General features: G+C 44.4%; 1 protein-coding gene and 2 pseudogenes across 1 annotated transcript; 1 reads left to right on the plus strand and 2 right to left on the minus strand.

The window, feature by feature from the left end:
• Positions 1–20,136, minus strand: part of LOC128096151 (U4/U6.U5 tri-snRNP-associated protein 1-like) — a 306,060-nt pseudogene that overhangs the window by 152,352 nt on the left and 133,572 nt on the right.
• On the minus strand, positions 963–3,039 carry LOC128097557 (crooked neck-like protein 1; annotated as a pseudogene).
• On the plus strand, positions 18,298–18,813 carry LOC128097564 (transcription initiation factor TFIID subunit 10-like). The gene has a single exon (XM_052718154.1). The coding sequence runs from the start codon at positions 18,298–18,300 to the stop codon at positions 18,811–18,813; it is 516 nt and encodes a 171-aa protein (XP_052574114.1).

The raw sequence follows: 20,136 nt of genomic DNA on the forward strand, positions 1-20,136 counted from the left end.
AGAAAGGATGGAAAGAAAGATTCCCGAGACGGAAGCCAAGCTGGGGTCTGAAGTACTGAATAAGAATCGTCTGAATGCTGGGAGCTCCTCTCTAATCTCAGACAGTGTGTGAACTACAGGAGCTGACTGGGGGAACACGCATCAGAATGTCTTGGTGGAGCTAGAGTTAGCAGAGCACCACCAACACTCCTCAGCTAGGAGGATCTAGAATTCAACCTTAGCCAGGGCTCCATGGTCAAACCTAAAATCAAAAGTCAAAAAAGAAGGAAACAAACCCAGTGTCTAGAAAATCCACAGAAGCCAAAGGAGTGAGCATAGACTACACAGGCCATTGTATTAATATGATAAAATTTATTTTTTAATACAAAATAACAACACAGCATTTTAAACGTAAACAGTAACATTTTGTAAATTCATGATAGCATACAATCACCTCTCTCCAGTTCTAGAATATCGTCATCTTCCCGAAAAGGGATCTTCCTATAAGCAGCCATTCCCTCTCCCCTCTCTCCCCAGGCCTGACAAGCATACTCCACTCTCTTTGGATCTGCCTGTTCTGGACAGTTACTGTACATGGAATCACAATGCACAATTTGGTCAATCTGTTTCTCTCGCTTTCTATAATGTCATCCAAGTTTATCCATGTCCTAGTATGTATCATCACTTGACTTTTATGTCTAAACATTATCTCATTGTAGGGAAATATCATGGCTTATAAATTATTTGTCATACACTGATGGGCATCTGAGTACACAGGCCATATAAAACTCATTTTCATATAGGGTAGGAGCAGGAGGGGTGAACACAAGAATCTATGGTGTTCTATCCCATTTAACCCAAGAGTGTTTTAAATGATAATTAGAAAGGTAGCTATCAAAGATCATTCCTTACTGTGTAAATATATAAAAATGTTCAGAAATCAAAGTTCTAAACTATTCATTTCTATAACAAATTTCCAAGATTTAAAAAGATGAGGATTCACTCTTACCAATGTCCTTATCTGGATCCTATTGGGCAGCTTCTTTTTCTTGTTGCCGTTTCTTCTAAAGCTTGGCCATTGCCGGAAACTTGAGGTTAGGCTGGTTGGCAACCTCCTCTGGAAAGATGTAATCATGGTATTCTTCCCAGCCAGCATCAGACCCATCTTCGGCCTGGACCTTTCTCCTCTTCTTGACCTTTACTGGCATGAGTTTGTCTACTCTTTCCTTGTCTGATACTGTTCCAAATTCATCTTCAAAACCTCGCCAGGATTCCAGCAACATAAGTCTCTCTTCTTTCTCTTCATGGTTTCTCATGGTTTTGTTTGCCTCTTGATAAATCTGTCTGCATTTAGTCACACTTGCTTCTTTCCCTGAGGATAACTCAAACTGAGCCAAACTGATCCATACCTTGACATGCTGTGTTCGCTGAAGCAATTGTCGGTAAAGGTTTCGTGCTCTTCCAGGTTCTTCCTGCTCCATCTCAAAATCGATATATGATTTCCAAAGTACCTCTGGCATGTCTAAGCTTGGCTGACTGATGGCTTATTCGTAGATGGCCTGGGCTCTATCGCTATCACCAAGGATTGTCTCTAATTCTGCAAACTTAATCCATGAGGTACAATTTTCAGGTCCAAATTCCAAGAACTTCTCATAAAGCTTATGGCATCTGTCAAATTCTCAAAGCTGTAGTTCCAGTTCTATATACCCTTTGAATAACTTGTTCTTTGGACATTTGCTTATGGAAGTCCCCAAAGCTCTTCTGGCCAGTGTCAGATTTTTGTGTCGTGTTTCAAACTGTGCATAATATAACCACATTTTGGCAAATGTGAACTTTTTGTGAGGAATTAGTGCCAAAGACTCTTGATAGACCTGCCTTGTCCTCTCAGGATCCTTGACTTTCAGCTCTTCCTAGACCGCGTAGTTGATCCAGAGATAGATGTAGCGCTTCCAATGCCTCTTCTCCTGGATGGGCGGCACATTGGCAATGGCCCTCTCATAGACTTCCCCCACTGTGTCGGCCTCTGCCTCACTTTGCTCCGGGTGCAAGTAATCAAACCAGGCATTGTAATTGTACGGATTAGCCTTCACCTCTTCTTCATATTGGCATCTCCGTTTGCTCACGATGAGATCTTCAACAGCTCTCCGGTCACCAAACTTCTTCTCAAAGATGGTGTAGTTTTTCAAGAGTTCTTGCGCCCCTTGTTTTGAAATTCTATCCAGGGCATATTTGTACATTACTTGTACCCTTTCCAATTCTTTCTGATTTTCCTCAAGTTTAACAAAGGCCGCATACAGGTAGGTGTGCGTCCATATGCTCCTCTCCAAAGAACTCCACTGCTCTCTCGTAGACTTTCCGCGCATGGGCAAAATAAGCATGCTTCTCTTCGAATCGGGCATACTTGACCCAGTTCTTCACAGCAGGGTGCACGAGCACAAAGCGTTCGTAAAGGGTCCGGGCCCGCTCCACCACTTTGCGTGTCAGCTCGAAGTTGATGTAGGAGTGCCAGGCCTGCTCCTCAGGCCGCCATTCCATCCAGCGCTCAAACACTTGACGGGCACCGGCGACATTGCCCAACATCTCCTCCATGTACGTGGACTTGTATCAGAACTGCTTGACTCGGGGCAGAGTTGTTAGGGCTCGGTCCCAGATATTTCGGGCATGGTTGACCTGGCAGTTCTTCATTTCCATCTCGGCATATTTCAGCCAGAGTGTAACATTCCGATAGTCTACATCCAAGGCACGCTCGTATATGGACCGAGCCCTTTGGATTTCCTTTACACTTTCTTCCCACTGAGCGTACTTGATCCAGTTACTAATCACAGTCCTATTTTTTCTTATGTTATCTTCAAAAGTCTTCCTCTTCCGAAGTTTGTAATCATTGAGCTCCTCTTCATCTGTGATCTTCTGCTGAGGCGGGGGTGGAAGGAGCTCGAGTTCTCTCTCTTTAGCCTCTCTTAAGAGCTGCTCTGCAGTTAGCTGCACCTCAGCTGGCGCTTTGTTTTTCACCTTGGCCACTTTGGGAATCCTCTGTTTCCCGGCCACGGTAGAGGACGCCATGTCTGCTGCTGCTGAACCGGTGTAAGGATGTGGATTCAATTCCCAACATGATGGCTCAATATCCCCTTAAACAGTACCCAGGGAGAAAACTGATGCCCTCTTCTGATCTCCACAGGCACCTAGCACATGGTGTGCAAACATTGGCTCAGGCCCACAAACATATATATATATATATATGAAACTTCAGGAGATCTATAGGGCATATTTTCCTTATTTTCAAAGGTGGAAAACTGCTAATTTCTGCTCAAAAAATTCAGATATTACCATCAATTCTAAATTTGTACTTTTCAGATGCACAAGTTACATGACTGTCATTACTTCACTATTTGACTTAATTGTATAATTATATAAATCTACTTATTAAGAAAAGGAAAATATGTAGGCCAGCTAACTTGGCTGGGATCAAGTCAGGCAATATGATCATATTTCAGCTTGGCTCCAAGGGAAATGTCTGGTAAGCACTGTTTTAAGTTTTCATCCATTTCTATAGTTTAACTTAAAGTAAAAAGCATCTTTTCAGTTAAGAAAAAGAAAAACCCCAGCCTTTCCTTAATGGGAAATATTAGGCAGCCTTCTGTGTCTTTACACATGGCTGCTGAATAGAGCACAGATTGGGAACTAATGCAGGTGTGACATGCTTTCATCAATGCCCTCCTGTGTCTTCAGCTTTCTTGAACACACTAGCTAAGGAAGAAACTAGAATCTACTCACTAGATCTCATTGCTTCATAACTGGCTAAACAACATGGGTGCCTTTCCAGACCATCAACCCCAGCTTAACCTTGATCCTTTGCACCACTGGTTATGTGAGACCTCTCTCTAGGTCAGAGCAGACAGGAAACAATGCCTTGGCATTGCTAATGCCTCAGCACTGTCAATGCACTAGTGGGTACAGGGAGCAGGTGCCCACTAATATAAAGGTACAGGGCTTTGTTCTGCTCTGCAGAGCATCTGTCTTTACCCAAGCAGCTGGTGCAGGTGGCCCTCAAGGAAGGGAACCCTTTCCAGATGCAGCTTCTGGAGACATTCCAGGTTGAGGAACTGCGAGGTGAACTGGATGATGATATAGCTCTTCTCCTCTGGGGAAATAGTTATCTTCTTGGATGTTGGTGAGAGAGAGCTTATGAAGGTTCCTCATGCAGCCCAGGTAAGAAGCCAAGTTAAGCAAGAAAACTGGATTGCAGAAAGCATCATGCAGGCCCAGTGTTTCTACATACTCCAGGTTTACCTTTTCTGAGAGCTTCCTGTGTTTCAAACGGAATGCTGACCAAATGTGAAGCTCATTACAGTACAGCTGTAACAACCCTTTCCTCTTATCACTCCATTCAAGGAGGTACCCTAAGAACTGGGTAAGGGGGGCTTCCATGAAAAACAAGTCCACTACCACCTTCAAGGACGTCTTCACTCCTGCCTTCGAATGGCCTGCCACTGCTTGAGTCTCACTTGAGGTCTGTGGTAACCAGTTATCCATGGACCCAGGCCACATATCCAAATAGTTCTGACCCACAGACCGTAGATCCAGCACTTCCAGTTTGTACTGCCTGTGGGTAAAACAGAAAAGAGCCTCAGCAGCTAGGCCAGGACACAATATCTTGCCTGTGTTTTATTCCAGCCCTGAAGTTGGCCTTCTGTTCTGTCTTACTTTCTTCCATGGCCTTCAGTGTCTCCCTGTCCCACTTCTAGTACCCATGGGAAGCAGGGGCAGTCCTTCAGGCACAGCTGTATCCACCATGAGTCCTGCACCCTGCACAGCCCTTTCCCAGATGGCTCAGCAGTGGCCAAAGTCTGTAGTCTGAAAGCTGCTGCCATCAGAAACCTCTTCTCCATCCGTGGCCCCTCTTCCCCATTTTGAATCCTATCATCTCTGCTCTGGGCTTCCCTCCCAGGGTACCCAAGTCTTCCTCACCTGGGGCGAACCTCCTGGATAAGCAGTTTATCAATCTCCTCTAGGACAACTTGTGCTTGGGTCTCTAAGTAGCTTGTTCTCTTCAGAGCTCCCAGAGGGAGTCGGGGGAAGGGCCAGGAAGACACTGTTGTCCTCAGGACATTAACATGATTACCAGCATAGGCTTGCTTCAACAGTGGTGGTAACAATACTATGGGTAAGTTCTTCAAAGCAATGTTGGCCAAGGCCTCCTCTCTCAACAGTCTCTGGCCAGCCAGTTCCTGGAGTGTGAGCAGGGTCTTGCTGCTCATTTTGGTGGATCTTCAGGGAGAAAGATCCCAGAGAAGCATTTAGAAAAAGACAGCTATATTTTCATAATGATTAGAGGTCCTTTCTCACACATCACAGACACCCAGGGCCACAGTCACTGCTCATTCCGCTCTATATTCCATTGATCCACAAATCCATATCATCCCCCACCCCACCCCCCACTCCCCCCTTCCCCCCCCCACCCCCATTTACAATATCATCTCCCAAGTATCAGTGGTCACAGCCCACTTCACTCTCACCCATTTCCAACCAGTTTGGCACTGGATTCCATTCCCAGTGGGAAGTGATTCCTGAGGATTCTGAAAGCTAACTCAACTTCCTGGGGCAGTTTTTCTCATCACTTAGACACTATATTGCTGGGAGTAGTGACAGAGGCCTGTAATCCTGACACCGGAACATAGGAGGTCTGGGACTGGAGAGATGGCTCAGCATTTAGGAGCACTTGCTCCTGTAGAGGACCTGGAATTCATTTTCAGCCCTCACATGTCAGCTCACAACTGCCTGGTAATTGCAGTTCTAGGGAATTTAGCACTCTCTTCTAACATCCCTGGCACTAGGCACACGGATGATACAAATTTATACAAGTAGGTGAGCACTCACGCACATATAAAATAAATCAAAGTCAGGCATGGTGGTGCACATCTTTAATCCCTGGAGGCAGAAACACTGGGATCTGAGTTTGATGCCAGGTTGGGCTCCATGGTGAGTTCCAGGACAGCCAGAGATACACCAATAAAGCCTGTCTCAAAAGATAGGAGAATCCAGAGATCAAGGCCAACCTCAACTATTTAGCAAGTTGGAGATCAGCCTGGGTACATCAAACTTAAACAAGTTACACTAACCTTATCCTAACTTGCCATCTCTCCACCCAGAGTCATTTAAATATAAGGTAAGGGCATGCAAATTAAATACTTTGACAATTAAAAAATACATTTGATAAGGAAGTTTTATTTTTTTTTGTGTGTGTGTGTGTGCCAATCCAAAAAGCTCCCTCATTTGAGCTAACCAATGGCAAATATTTTTAGTCTACACCTAGTTTCAGGCACAGTGAGGATGCAAGCTCAGCCTCTTTTGATTTCTTACTCAGGCATCTTGTGGTCAGCTGGCAGTGATGCAGACCGAAGAACTAGCAAACAGTATTCCCAAACCAGAACCCAGAATCTACTTTACACTAATATCAAGAGTTATTTTCTTAATGAACATTTTGTTTGGTTTGGTTTTGGTTTTTCAAGACAGGGTTTCTCTGTATAGCCCTGGCTGACCTGGAACTCACTCTGTAGACCAGGCTGACCACAACTCAGAGGTACCTTTAATCCCTGCCTCTGCACCCCCAGTGTTGAGATTGAAGGCCTGTCTAAATTAAGACATTTGAAAGATTTGGTTTTTTTTTTTTTTTTTTTTGGTTTTTTGAGACAGGGTTTCTCTGTGTAGTTTTGCGCCTTTTCCTGGAACTCACTTGGTAGCCCAGGCTGGCCTCGAACTCACAGAGATCTGCCTGGCTCTGCCTCCCGAGTGCTGGGATTAAAGGCGTGGGCCACCACCGCCTGGCGAAATATTTGTTTTTATTACGTGTATGGGTGTTTTGACTGAGTGTGTGTCTGTGCATAATGTTCATGCACTGCCCAAAGATGGCAGAAGAGGGTTTTACATCCATTGGAACTGGAGTTGCAGATAGCTGAGCTATGTAGGTGTTGGAAATTGAACCCAGATCCTCTATGAACAAGTCTTCTTCCAAGTCCTAGGAACATTTTGGTGAATTGGGGTAGCATTCTGTTGATCTTCCTAGATTTCTGATGACAACATTACATCACTTGATAACACTTACTTTCAAGAATGAGAAACTAGACATAAAGGGGGATAATGACTTTGAAAGTGTGGAGAAGGAGGCTGTTTAAGTACTATGTCCAGTGTGGGGGTGGGGAGGGTGGAGCTATGGTCTTGAAAGTTAAACATGGACAGAAACCGGGTCAATGAGAGGCACAAAACTTGGAACTCTGAACTTTGTTTCCTTAGAAGGGGTTTCACTCTGTAGCCCACATGAAACTCACTATGCAGTTCAGGCTAGTCTCAAACTCAGGGAAATCCTCCTGCCTCAGCCTCATGAACTGGTATTACAGGCCAGCACCACCAGCTAAGGTGCAAACTTTTCATTAAAATTTACAAACACTAGGCGGGTTGGTGGTGGCCCAGGCCTTTAATCCCAGCATTTGGGAGGCAAAGGCAGGCAGATCTCTGAGTTCGAGGCCAGCCTGGTCTAGAAATCAAGTTCCAGGACAGGCTCCAAAGCAACACAGAGATCCGGTATCAAAAAACAAAAAAAAAACAAAGAAACAATGAAAAACAACAACAACAAAAAAACTACAAAACAAAACAAAAAACCAAAAAACCCTGTCTCAAAAAACCAACCAACCAAACAACAACAAAAATAAAATTTACAGTAAACTACCCTTTCGGTGGTGGTGCATGCCTGTAATCCAGCAATGGGGAGGCTGAGGTAGGCAGATCTCTGTGAGTTCCAGGCCAGCCTACTCTACAGAGCTAGTTCCAGAACAGGCTCCAAAGCTACAGAGAAGCCCTGTCTCAAAGACAAAAAAATTATAGAAAACTGCCAAGTGTACTGATGGCCTTTAATGTCAGCCCTTGGGAGGCAGAGGCAGAAGATCTGAGTTTGAGGCCAGGCCAGGGCTGCCAAGGAGAGTCCCTTTCTAAAATATAAAATAAAAATTTACAGAAAACCTGAGGCAGACATTTTCTGTGTTTTCTTTTTTGGTGCTGAGAATGCAATACTGCACTAGCACTTATTTTATTAATTTTTTTAAGATTTATTTATTTATTTATTATTTATTTATTTATTAAGTATGCAGTGTTCTGCCTGCACGTATGCCTGCAGGACAGAAAAGGGCACCAGATCTCATTATAGATGGTTGTGAGCCACCATGTGGTTACTAGGAATTGAACTCAGGACCTCTGGAAGAGCAGTCAGTGCTCTTAACTGCTGAGTCATCTCTCCAGCTTCCCCCCACCCCACCCCCACACACTTTGAGCTAAATATTTTACTTATTGATTTATTATTATTACTATTACTAATAAGACAGGGTCTCACTGTTGAGTTCAAGGCCAGCCTGGACTACATAAGAGTAAGTTCCAGGACAGCCAGGGTTACTGAGAAAAACTCTTGTCTTAAAAACCAAAAAATGAAAATATTACTTAAAAAACAAAACAAAAAACCAATCCTGGCAGGTGGCGGTGGTTCACACCTTTAGTCCCAGCACTTGTGAGCAGAGGCAGGTGAATCTTGGAGCCTGGTCTATAAAGTGAGTTCCAGGACAGCCAGGGGTACACAGAGAAACCCTGTCTGAGGGGTGGGGGGTGTATTTCTGGCTGGAAGCCAGGCATCATGTTGATGCATACCTTTAATCCTAACACTGGGGAGGCATTCAGATCTCTGAGTTCAAGGCTAGCCTGGTGTATCTACACATCTCCAGAGTGAATTCCCATGCTAGCTACATAGCAAGACTCAGTTTAAAACAGACTACCAAAAAAAGCAAATGAGGCTGGGAATATGGCTCAGTAGTGGAGCAATTGCCTAGTACACGCAAGCTTAGGTTCAACCGTTGTATGAACTTTGCCCCGGGGAGATGGGAACAAGTCATTACCCCAGGTAAAACACTAGTACTGACTAAAGTCAGCTTCCCGCCCATGTTCAGCTTGGTCAACCAATGAACTTACTGGATTTTTATACGGGATCATGGGTGAGGGGTTACTTACAGAGCCTAAATGACCCTGAACTGTAATCACTCAGTCTCACCCAACATGACATCTCCATACCTCTTAGATGGAGTCTTTCCTTCCACTAACCTCCAATATACTCAAGTCTCCCCAGACCAGCAGCAGTCAGGGCAGAATTATATACAGCTGGGATGGGGGCATAGGAAGTGGCTGCCACCTCAGGTGAGGATCTATTGTCCCTCCTACTCCCTCCTATGATGGAAGGTCAATAGGAATGATTAAGTAACCACAGCTGCTCTGATGAAGATGTTAATGGCTCTTGGGGACCAGGAGATCATTCCACAACATAGCCTCGCTTTTTTTTTTTTTCAAGAGAGAGTCCCTCTATGTAGCTTGGAATCCCCTCTAACTCATATCATTCTTCCTGACTCAGTTCTCAAGTTTACAGGCCTGTGTCAAAAATTTTAGTTAAAATGTTTTTATGTAAATAGCCAGGCGTGGTAGTGACCACTGTTAATCCCAGCCTGTGGAGGCAAAAACAGGAGGACCTCGCTGAGGCCAGCCTGGTGCACATATTGTTCCAGGACAACAAGAGCTGTGTAGAGAGAGTCTCAAAAAAAAAAAAAAACACCAAACTACTTTAATCCCAGCACTCAGGAGGCAGAGGCAGACCGATCTGAGTTGGAGGGCAGCCTGGTCTACAAAGTGAATTCCAGGACAGGCTCCAAAGCTAGACAGAGAAGCCCTGTCTGGGGGTCAGGGGGACTAATAAAATTTAATGTGAAATAAATGAAAAGCAACAATTACTTAAAATGTTTAGGCAAGGCTGAGCATGTTCATAAACACCCTTAGCCGAGAAGCAGTGCTTAGGAAGCAGAGGCAGTCTGATAGCTGTGAATGAGTCCAGCCAGGGCTACACAGTTGAGACCTTGACTCAAAAAGGGGCGGGGGGGGGGGGGGGAGGGTGGTGGTGGTGAATGGATTGCTCAGTGATAAAGTGAGCTGGATGTTCTTCACAAGGACCGGGGTTGAATTCTCAGCGCCTGCATGATGGCTCACAGCTCCAGTTCTACAGGATGCTCTCCTCTAGGCTTCACAGGCACCAGGCATTTATGTGATACAGACATAGTGCAGGCAACACCCCCACTGTGAATTTCAGGACAAGCCTGGGATACACAACAAGATTTTATCTCAAACCAAGGAAAACACTCTGTTCCTCTAAGAGCCCAAATCAGAGACTGTAACAATCAAGGTGCACATCCTCACAGCTACTAGAAACTGGCTGCTGAGATCCTCCACTGCTCAGGCTGGCCCAGAACTCCTGGGCTCAAGAAGTGATCCTCCAAGCTCAACAGAAGACAATAGGTGGGATTCCAGGCTAGTACCACCAAGGGCCTAAGCTGGGGGGAAGGGAGCAGAGGTATGTCGATAGAAACCATTGACTTACCAGATGTGACAGGGAGCTTTCTCTCCTAGTCGGGCCAGGTGTGACTCTAAGCTCCTGTTCAGTGTCTTCTCTGTCTCCTCTGAAGCTTTTATATCCCGTTACTACTCACCAGACTGGCCTCAAACTCAGAGATCCTCTTGCCTCTGCCCCCACCGTCCTGCCTCAAAGGGATTTTAGATGGAAGGATCCAGTCTTGGGAAAAATGCCAAAAATGTCAAAAGGTGTAAATCACTTAATAAAATTAGATCTAGATCATGATAAAAGAAAAGCCTTTTCACTTACCAGAGGGATAATTAAAAGAATTTAAAAGTTAAGACAGGAAGTCACATAATAAAGGAATTAAAATACTGCCATGGCTTGTGCCTATACCTAGCACTAGGGAGGCTGAGGCTGGAGGATTGCTTAAAGCTCAAGACAAGCTTGCACCGCAGACACTGTTGTATTTTAAAATGGTGAGTCAGCAGGAAGGAGTCACACCATACAACAGGTCCACGTGGGAGGATTATGGAGGGGAGGGGAGAGAAGGGGCAGAGACAGGTCTCTGGGGACGAGAGTGAAGGAAGAGAAAGAATCAGGAGGTGTACAAGGCCCGCATTTTATAAGGAAACAGCAGATGCGCACAAGGTGTGATCTTAGAGGCTGCAGCTGAGATATATCCTGTCATGACCCCAAGGGCAGGCCAGGTGTACTAAATGCTAACAGACAACCTGTGTCCACAAGGAACGCTCATCTTTTCAGAGGCTCTCAGGATCTGGTGGGAATTTTTAAATTAATTCATTTTGCTTTATGGATGTACATGTGTGTATGCACATATGCACAGAGGTCTGAACAGGGAATTTTTTTTTTTTTTTTTTTGGTCCTCTGGGACTGCAGTTACAAAAACCATCACCTAACCTGAGTGCTGAAACCCAAACTCAGGACCTCCAGAGAACAGCATGCTCTCTTAATCCCTGAGCTCTCCCTCTCTCCAGGTCTGGTTCCATCCCATCCCATCTTAATTATACTTCTTAACCATAGATCTTAGGATCAGGTGAGCTGGAACTTCCAGAAGGCTATTGCATTTTGAAATGACCTATGGTATAATTTACTCCCAAATCTCAACATATACATGATAATAGACTATCATATAGCTAGCTAGAGGGTCCTGTGTGCCATATGATTTCAGCTTTATTAATGTCTTGAGAGCAAAAATGAAATCCCTTGAGTCTTGGGAATGTCATAATTTTGGGAGCAGTGCTAGAGTTGACAGTGGGCCTGAATGGGCGGCATATTTACTTTACTTGGTATGTGACCTTTCATCTAGTCTTCTTTGTCCCCTGGGATTTTCTTAAACCCAGCAGGTTTTGGAGGTAATTTTACCTGTCTGTGACCAGTTTATGCTCACAAGGAAACCTTACATTTAGAGACTCATGTCCCTTGCATATGTTGGTGACATTGTTAGTCTGGCCTAGAACTCACAGAGATCTGCCTGCCTCTACCTGCAAAGTGCTGGGATTAAAGGTGTGTGCCACTATACCCTGCTGATGCTGGCAGTTTTGAATTAGTAAACCCACAGCCACCACTGAAATACTTATGCCTCAGAAGATGTTCATAAAACAATAAACAAACAAAGATGTTCCTGCAGGCATGGTGGTGCACACCTTTAATCCCAGCATGCAGGGGGAAGAAGCAGGTGGTTTGGTTTGAGTTCAAGGCCAGGCAGGAACTTGCTTCACCATAGGTTTGTACCACTATGTCTTGTTTAAGGGCCCTTTCTTAGCGGGGCGATAGTGGTGCACACCTTTAATCCCAGCCAGCACTCAGGAGGCAGAGCCTGGCAGATGTCTGTGAGTTTGAGACCAGCCTGGTCTACAGAGAGAGATCCAGGACAGGCACCAAAACTACACGGAGAAACCTTGTAGAGGTCTGAAGATCACATCAATTTATTTGTTTATTACTCTGTGTGTGTGTGTGTGTATTTGTGTGTGTGTACCATGTTTGTCATGGCACATGTGTGGTCAGAAGACAGCTATGTGGAGTCAGTTCTCTCCTGCCTTCCCATGGGTTCTGGGGATCGAACACTGCTCAACAGGCTTGCACACAGCAAGTGCCTTTACTCACTGCGCCGTCTCAGTGGTCCCACTGAAGGTTTTGTTTGTTTATGGCTGTCTCATGCAGCCCAGGCTTGATGGAACTATGAACTCACTTGAACTGACCCTCCTGCCTCTTAATACCTTTTGTTTGTTTGTTTATGGCAGGATCTCACTTAAGCTCCAGCTGACCTAGAACTCTCTGTGTGGCCTCTGGCTTCAGTTTCCTGAGTGATGGGATGACAGCTGTGAGCACTACTCCCAGACTACAAAAAATGCTTCTGCATTGGTATTTAAAATCTATTTCTTAAAAAGTTTCACTTGTTGCCAGACGTGAGTTCCAGGGCAAAGTTATACAAAGATTCCCTGTCTCAAAAACATTAAAAAAAAAAAAAAAGCAAACAAACAAAAAATAAAAATAAAAAACAAAACAAAGCAAACAAACCAAAAAACATAAAAAGTTTCACATGTTCTGAGAAAGAAAACAAAGTTTAACATATTTTCATATGCATTGCGTTATTTAAGGAAACTAAACTTCCTTTATAATTTTAAATGTGCATACACATTATTTAAAAGCAGCAAGCTTCTTTTATAATTTTAAAAGGATACACTGGGTATGGTGGTGCATCCCACATAGTGGTCAGGAGGCAGAGACAAGGGCAGCCTGGTCTACAAAGCAAGTCCTAACCCAGCCAGGGCTACAAAGTGAGACCCTGTCTCAAAACAAACATTTTAAGAGGATTCTTATGTAAACCACAAGACAATTATTCACACCAATAGCTCTCATATAATATATATATACACATATATATAAAGCATATATATATATACACACATATATATATAAAGCATATATATACCATGAGTTCAATCCAGTATGGTCTACACATACCAAGACTTCTTGCTGGTGGTGGTGCAGCTTTTAATCCTAGTTCTTGGGAGACAGAGGCAAGCAGATCTCTGGGATTTTGATGCCAGCCTGGTCTACATACTGAGTTCCAGGACAGCCTGGGCTATGTAGAGAGACTCTGTCTCAAAACAAACAAACAAACAAAAAAAAAACAAATAACCTAAACACAAAGACTTCTTTGTCACACATTTATTTAAACAATGAAAATCCCCCTAAATCCAAAATATACACAGAGCAGTGTAATGCTTTAAGGGTTCATAATGGTAGAGCATTTGCCTAGCATGCACAAAGTCCTATGTTTAATCCCCCAGTACTATTACTGATAGCCACCCACCCTCAGTACAATAGGACCAGTCACTTGAATCAAGAGTCCTGTAACCTCTGTAGACCCGACAGAGGTCAGATGACCAATACGGTCTGTTTGCAGTGGTCAGCTTAGACATGGGCACTTTAAGACTAACAAAGAAGTTTCTTCTGCTGTGTGTCTGCTTCACTGATTTTTTTGTTTGTTTGGTTTTTCAAGACAGGGTTTCTCTTTGTAGCCCTGGCTGTCCTGGAACTCACTCTGTAGACCAGGCTGACCACAGCTCACAGGTGCCTTTAATCCTTGCCTTTGCTCCCCCAGTGTTGAGATTGAAGACCTGTCTAAATTACAGCATTTTAAATACTTGTTTTTATTATGTGTTTGGGTGTTTTGACTGAGTGTGTATCTGGTCATGATGCTCATGCACTGCCCAAAGATGGCAGAAGAGGGTTTTGCATCCATTGGAATTGGAGATACAGATAGCAGAGCTATGTAGTTATTGGGAATTAAACCTACATCCTCTACGAACAATGTTCTTCCAAGGCTTGGAGCATTTTGGTGAATCAGTGTAGCATTCTGTTGATCTTTGGTAGATTTCTGACGACAACATTACATCACTTGATAACACTTATTTTCAAGAATGAGAAACTAGACATGAAGGGGGATAATGACTTTGAAAGTGTGGAGAAGGAGGCTGTTTAAGTGCTATGTCCAGTGTGGGGGTGGGGTGGGGTGGAGCCATGGTCTTGAAAGTTCGGCATGGGCAGAAACCAGTTCACTGGGAGGTTTACAACTTGGAACTCTGAACTTTGTTTTTTTTTTAGATAGAAGAGGTTTCACTTTATAGCCCACATGAAACTCACTATGTAGTTCAAGCTAGTCTCAAACTCAGGGAAATCCTCCTGCCTCAGCCTCATGAACTGGTATTACAGACAAGCAGCACCAGCTAAGGTGCAAACTTTTAAATTTATAGAAAACTAGCTGGGAGATGGTGGCACAGGCCTTTAATCCCAGCACTGGGGAGGCTGAGCCAGGCGGATCTCTGTGAGTTTGAGGACAGCCTAGTCTACAGAGTGAGTTCCAGAACAGTCTCCAAATCTACAGAGAAACCCTGTCTCTAAGAAAAAATTTACAGAAAATGGCCAAGGTGTGATGATGGTCTATAGTCTCAACCCTTGGGAGGCAGAAGCAGAAGGATCTCTGAGTTGGAGGCCAGGCCAGGGCTGCCAAGGAGAGTCCCTTTCTAAAAAATAAAAATTTACAGCAGGCCTGAACCAGACATTTCCAATGTTTTCTTTTTTTGTGCTGAGAATGCAATACTGCACTAGCAAGCTTCACACCACTACTTTTATTAAAATTAAAAAAAAATTGTTTTGGCATGTGAGGTGGCTCAGCAGGTAAAGGCACTTGCCACCAGGCCTGAGGACCTGGGTTCAATCACCAAGACCCACGTGGCATGTAGAGAATTCTCAGAGTTCTCTGACATCCAGACCTGTGCCTCAGCATGCACATGCACACACACACACACACACACACACACACACACACACACACACACACACACACTAAATAAATGTAATAATTATGAAAAATTTTAAGATTTATTTATTGTGTATAGTGTTCTGCGTGCATGTATGCCTGCAGACCAGAAGAGGGCACCAGATCTCCAGCTCCCAACCATAAACACACACACTTTAACGTACATGTTTTACTTATTGATTTATTATTATTATTATTATTATTACTACTACTACTACTACTACTACTACTACTACTACTACTACTACTACTACTATTAAGACTACTGTTGAGTCCAAGGCCACCCTGGACTACACTATAGTAAGTTCCAGGACAGCCAGGGCTATGAAGAAAAACTGTCTTGAAAACCAAAAATGGAAAAATTACTTAAAAAAAAACCAAAACAACCAATCATGCCAGGTGGTGGAGGTTGACACCTTTAGTTCCAGCACTTGGGAGCAGAGGCAGGTGAATCTCTGAGCCTGGACAATAAAGTGAGTTCCAGGACAGTCAGGGGTACACATCCCATTGTTCTTCATGTCAACCTGAGTCCCTGTGATCTGAACCCTTTGCACTCCATTTTCTTTCCAATATATTAAGCACTGTGAAGCCATATGCTCTAGAACCCCTTGATGAGAGACATGTCTGTCAGATGCCATGACTTGATTAGGGCGATGGGGAAAGAAACAGGTATTAAAATGCTGGGAACAAGTGGGCTGTGCTCTCGAATGAAGATACACAAACAACCCAAAATACTCAGCACATTTTATTATATGCAAGTGAGGATGTCCATAGTATACATACACTCCCAACACTAGGCTTCCATTTTTAGTACCAGAAGAAACCTTATCCTACTTATTGAAAAAGTAAGGCAAAAATTTCTGCCCTCCAGGGTATAGAATCGTGAGTGAAAGCACTCCAAATAGGAGAAAAAGAGACGTGCTTGGGCTCCCTTTCTGCCCTGAGTATATCCAGCAGCTCAGCACAAAGTAGCTTAAATTCCTCATAGCATAACAGAGGTGTGGGGTACATCTCATGGGTCAGCTTTCTCAGCTTGGCTGTGTGATGTAGAAGGCTCTTCAGGACAAGCAGAGAGATATCATTATTTGTGAAATTGACCTTAGTAAGCTGGGAACATTGGCTCAGGGAAGGCAAGATAGCATTGAAATGACAGTCCCTCATCTTGCACTCTTCCAATTCCAGGGTTTGCAGGGTACTTGCGATTCTCTCAAGGAGAACGCCAAGAAGCTTAGGGCATGAATCAGATAGCTCTACACCTATCAGGTGCAGATGTTTGAGCTCACGAATGTTCAGGCACTGGCTCAGGTAATCCAAGTCTGACTGGGAGAGCTGGCAGGCAGTGATTGCCAGGGTCTTCAAGGGGGTCTTCAGGTACCTAGGGAGAGATCAAAAGATTAGTTATGCCAAAAAGTATTGAAGAGGATTGGTGGGAATGAAAGCAAGGCAGATGATGCTTTTCCCAAATTTAGTCTGTCTATATGATGGATTCATTCAGCTTCATCCTAGCAGTGTCTTTAAGAGTCCCCTGCAGCCGGGCAGTGGTGATGCATGCCTTTAATCCCAGCACTCAGGAGGCAGAGCCAGGTGGATCTCTGTGAGTTCCAGGCCAGCCTGGGCTACCAAGTGAGTTCCAGGAAAGGCGCAAAGCTACACAGAGAAACCCTGTCTGGAAAACCACCCCCCACCAAAAAAAAGGTCCTGGGGATTTAGCTCAGAGGTAGAGTGCTTGTCTAGCAAGCAAAAGGCCCTGGGTATGGTCCTCAGCTCCAGAAAAAAAATATTATGGGGCTGGAAAGATGGCTCAGAGGTTAAGAGCACTGCTTGTTCTTCTGAAGGTCCTGAGTTCAATTCCCAGCAATTACATGGTGGCTCACAACCATCTGTAAAGAGATCTGGTTCCCTCTTCTGGCCTGCAGGGATATGTGCAGACAAAACACTATACATAATAAATAAATACATCTTTAAGAGTCCCTTGCTATGGGCCCTGGGACACAGCCAGTCCCCAGGAACCCCCACCCAACTCTGCCCCACTTGCTGGCTAGCAAGGAAAATTCCTGTGGCCAGGCTCCTCCTACAAAACCCCCATCAGACCCTGCAATCTACAAGACCCACACCCTATCCCAATACCCATCTACCTGAGACCCCAGTAACTTCCTGAGACAAGGAATTCAATCTGCCAGCTCTCACTGGATCAAGAGGTGAGTGACTGTTCTCCCAGCCAGAGAGTCCTGCCTCTAGGACCCAGGTCCTGGGACACAACCAGTCTCCAGAAACCCCCATCCACCTCTGCCTCAGTTGCTGGCCAGCAGGGAAAACTCCCGGAGAGAGACTCTCCCCACCAAAAACTCCCATCAGACCCTGCAATCTACAAGACCCACACCCTACCCCAATACCCAACTGCCTGAGATGCATAACTTCCTGAGACAAGGAATCCACCAGCTCTCATAGGCATAGGCAAGACCCTGTGAGCATTGGAACCTGGAGTGACTGACTTACCCTGCTGAGATTGTAAGACCTGTAAGCAGCGTCCAGATCAGACAAGTCATTCACCCTATCAAGAAGCCCCATTTCACCCAGGCTAGCCTGTCTCTCATTTCATCTTCATTTTTTTTTTTTTATTGTTTGGTGTGGCTACTGTGAAGGAGAAAATTTCATTTAGCCCAGACCTAGTTTATACCTCTATATGTAAGCTTTTATACCCTGTTACTACTCACCAGGCTGGCCTAAAACTCAGAGATCCTCCTGCCTCTGCCTCTCACAGCTGAGATTAAAGGCGTGTGGCCCCACCGAACTGCCTCAAAGGGATTTTAGACAGAGGATTTGATCTTGGGAAGGTTTGTCAAAAATGTCAAAAGGTTTAAATCCTTAATAAAATTAGATCTAGATCATAATGAAGAAAAGCCTGGTTCGTCGCCCCTCCCACCATCACCATGAGCTGCAGCGGCTCCAGCAAGGACCCTGAGGCAGCAGCAGCTCATGCCCCACCCCGGTCGCGGGTTGGGCGCCTCCTGTATTGGCTCCTGCCAGGCTGCCCTCCAGCACAGCCATGGAGAGCAAGACTAGCTCTGCGGGAATGGCAGGGCGACCCGGGGCTGGAGCTGTCACTAAGGGCAGGGGCCCTGTGGAGGGGCCAGCCAGGGAGCCTGCAGAGCAACATGGGCAGGCATCAGTGGCAGTGGGCGACAAGGCTCCCCCTGAAGGGGCAATGTCTAAGGGCCTATATGCCCTGCTGAGAAAGGCCAACAGAGAAGTGAAGCCCATAGTGTCCAGCAAGTCTCCTGTAAACTTCTTGATGCAGCTGGAGGATTACACTCCTACGATACCAGATGCAGTGACCGCTTATTACCTGAATCCTGCTGGCTTTGAAACTTCAGACCCATTCATAATTCGGCTCATCTCACTAGCTGCCCAGAAGTTCATCTCGGATATTGCCAACGATGCCCTACAGCACTGCAAAATGAAGGGCACAACCTCTGGCAGCTCCCTGACCAAGAGCAAGGACCGCAAGTACCCTTACCATGGGGGACTTGACCCCTGCCCTCAGCGAATATGGTATCCATGAGAAGAAGCCCCACTACTTCACCTGAGCCACCTAACCCAGACCTATTTGTCTTTTCCTCTGTCCCCACACCAGCCTGTTTCCATAAAAAACTTTATTGTGAAAAATAGAAAGAAAAAACAAAGAAAGAAAAGCGTTTACATTTACCAGAGGGATAATTAAAAGAATTTAAAAGTTAAGACAGAAAGTCACAAACACAATAAAGGAATTAAAAGGCTGTCTTGGCTTGTGCCTATACCTAGCACTAGGGAGGCTGAGGCTGGAGGATTTTTTAAAGCTCAAGACAAGCTTGGACCGCAGACACTGTTGTATTTTAAAATGGTGAGGCAGCAGGAAGGAGTCACATATACAACAGGTCCACGTGGGAGGATTATGGAGGGGAGGGGAGAGAAGGGGCAGAGACAGGTCTCTGGGGACGAGAGTGAAGGAAGAGAAAGAGACAGGAGGTGTACAAGGCCCGCATTTTATAAGGAAACATAGCGAATGCACACAGGGGGTGCTCATAGAGGTTGCAGCTGAGATATATCCTGTCAGGACTCAGAGGGCAGGCCAGGTGTCCTAAATGCTAACAGACAACATTCATCCTTTCAGAAGCTTTCAGAATCTGGTCACAGCATTTATAATAATTTATTTTGGTTTTTCTATGTACATGTGTGTATGCACATATGGTTTCCACAGACGTCTGAAGAGGGCATTGGGTCCTCTGGAATTGCAGTTACAAGAGCCATCACCTACTGTGAGTGATGAAACCCAAACTCAGGTCCTCCAGAGAGCAGGAAGCTCTCTTAATCACTGAGCCTTCCTTCCTTCTAAGCCTGGTCCCTTCCTGTCTTAATCATACTCCTTTTTTTAATTTTTTAAAATGTATTATTTTAATTACACTTATGATATTCATTAATTTACACTCGTGATATTAACTTCATTTGTGGTGTTCATTGATTACATTTGCACTATTCATTCAATAACTTTCTTTATGATATTCATTAATTACATTAATTGTACTGATTTATTACGTTCATGATATTACGTTCCGATACTATTGTCCATTTGTGAGGCTTTTTTCACCAAAAAGAGATTCTGTACTTAAGAAATCATTGCTCTATATTCCTTTCTTCCCAATCTGGAGATAACAGCTAATCTTTCTGTCTCTATGAATTTTTATATTTTATATATTTCATGTAATATAATTCTATAGTATTTGTCCTTTTTTAAATGTAAAAACATTTTATGTACAACTGCAGGAGAAATAATGCACAGATAGCTTGAACATAAAAACAGGTTATAATTCAAAAGACCAGAGTCATTTGAAACAACAAAAATTTTCTC

This window comes from Peromyscus californicus, unplaced genomic scaffold, assembly GCF_007827085.1.
Source record: "Peromyscus californicus insignis strain IS unplaced genomic scaffold, ASM782708v3 Scaffold_5__1_contigs__length_169319896, whole genome shotgun sequence".
NCBI lineage: Eukaryota > Metazoa > Chordata > Mammalia > Rodentia > Cricetidae > Peromyscus > Peromyscus californicus.

Coding starts and splice junctions, on each gene's coding strand:
- LOC128097564 (XM_052718154.1), top strand. CDS start 18,298: ATGGAGAGCAAGACTAGCTCTGCGGGAATGGCAGGGCGACCCGGGGCT.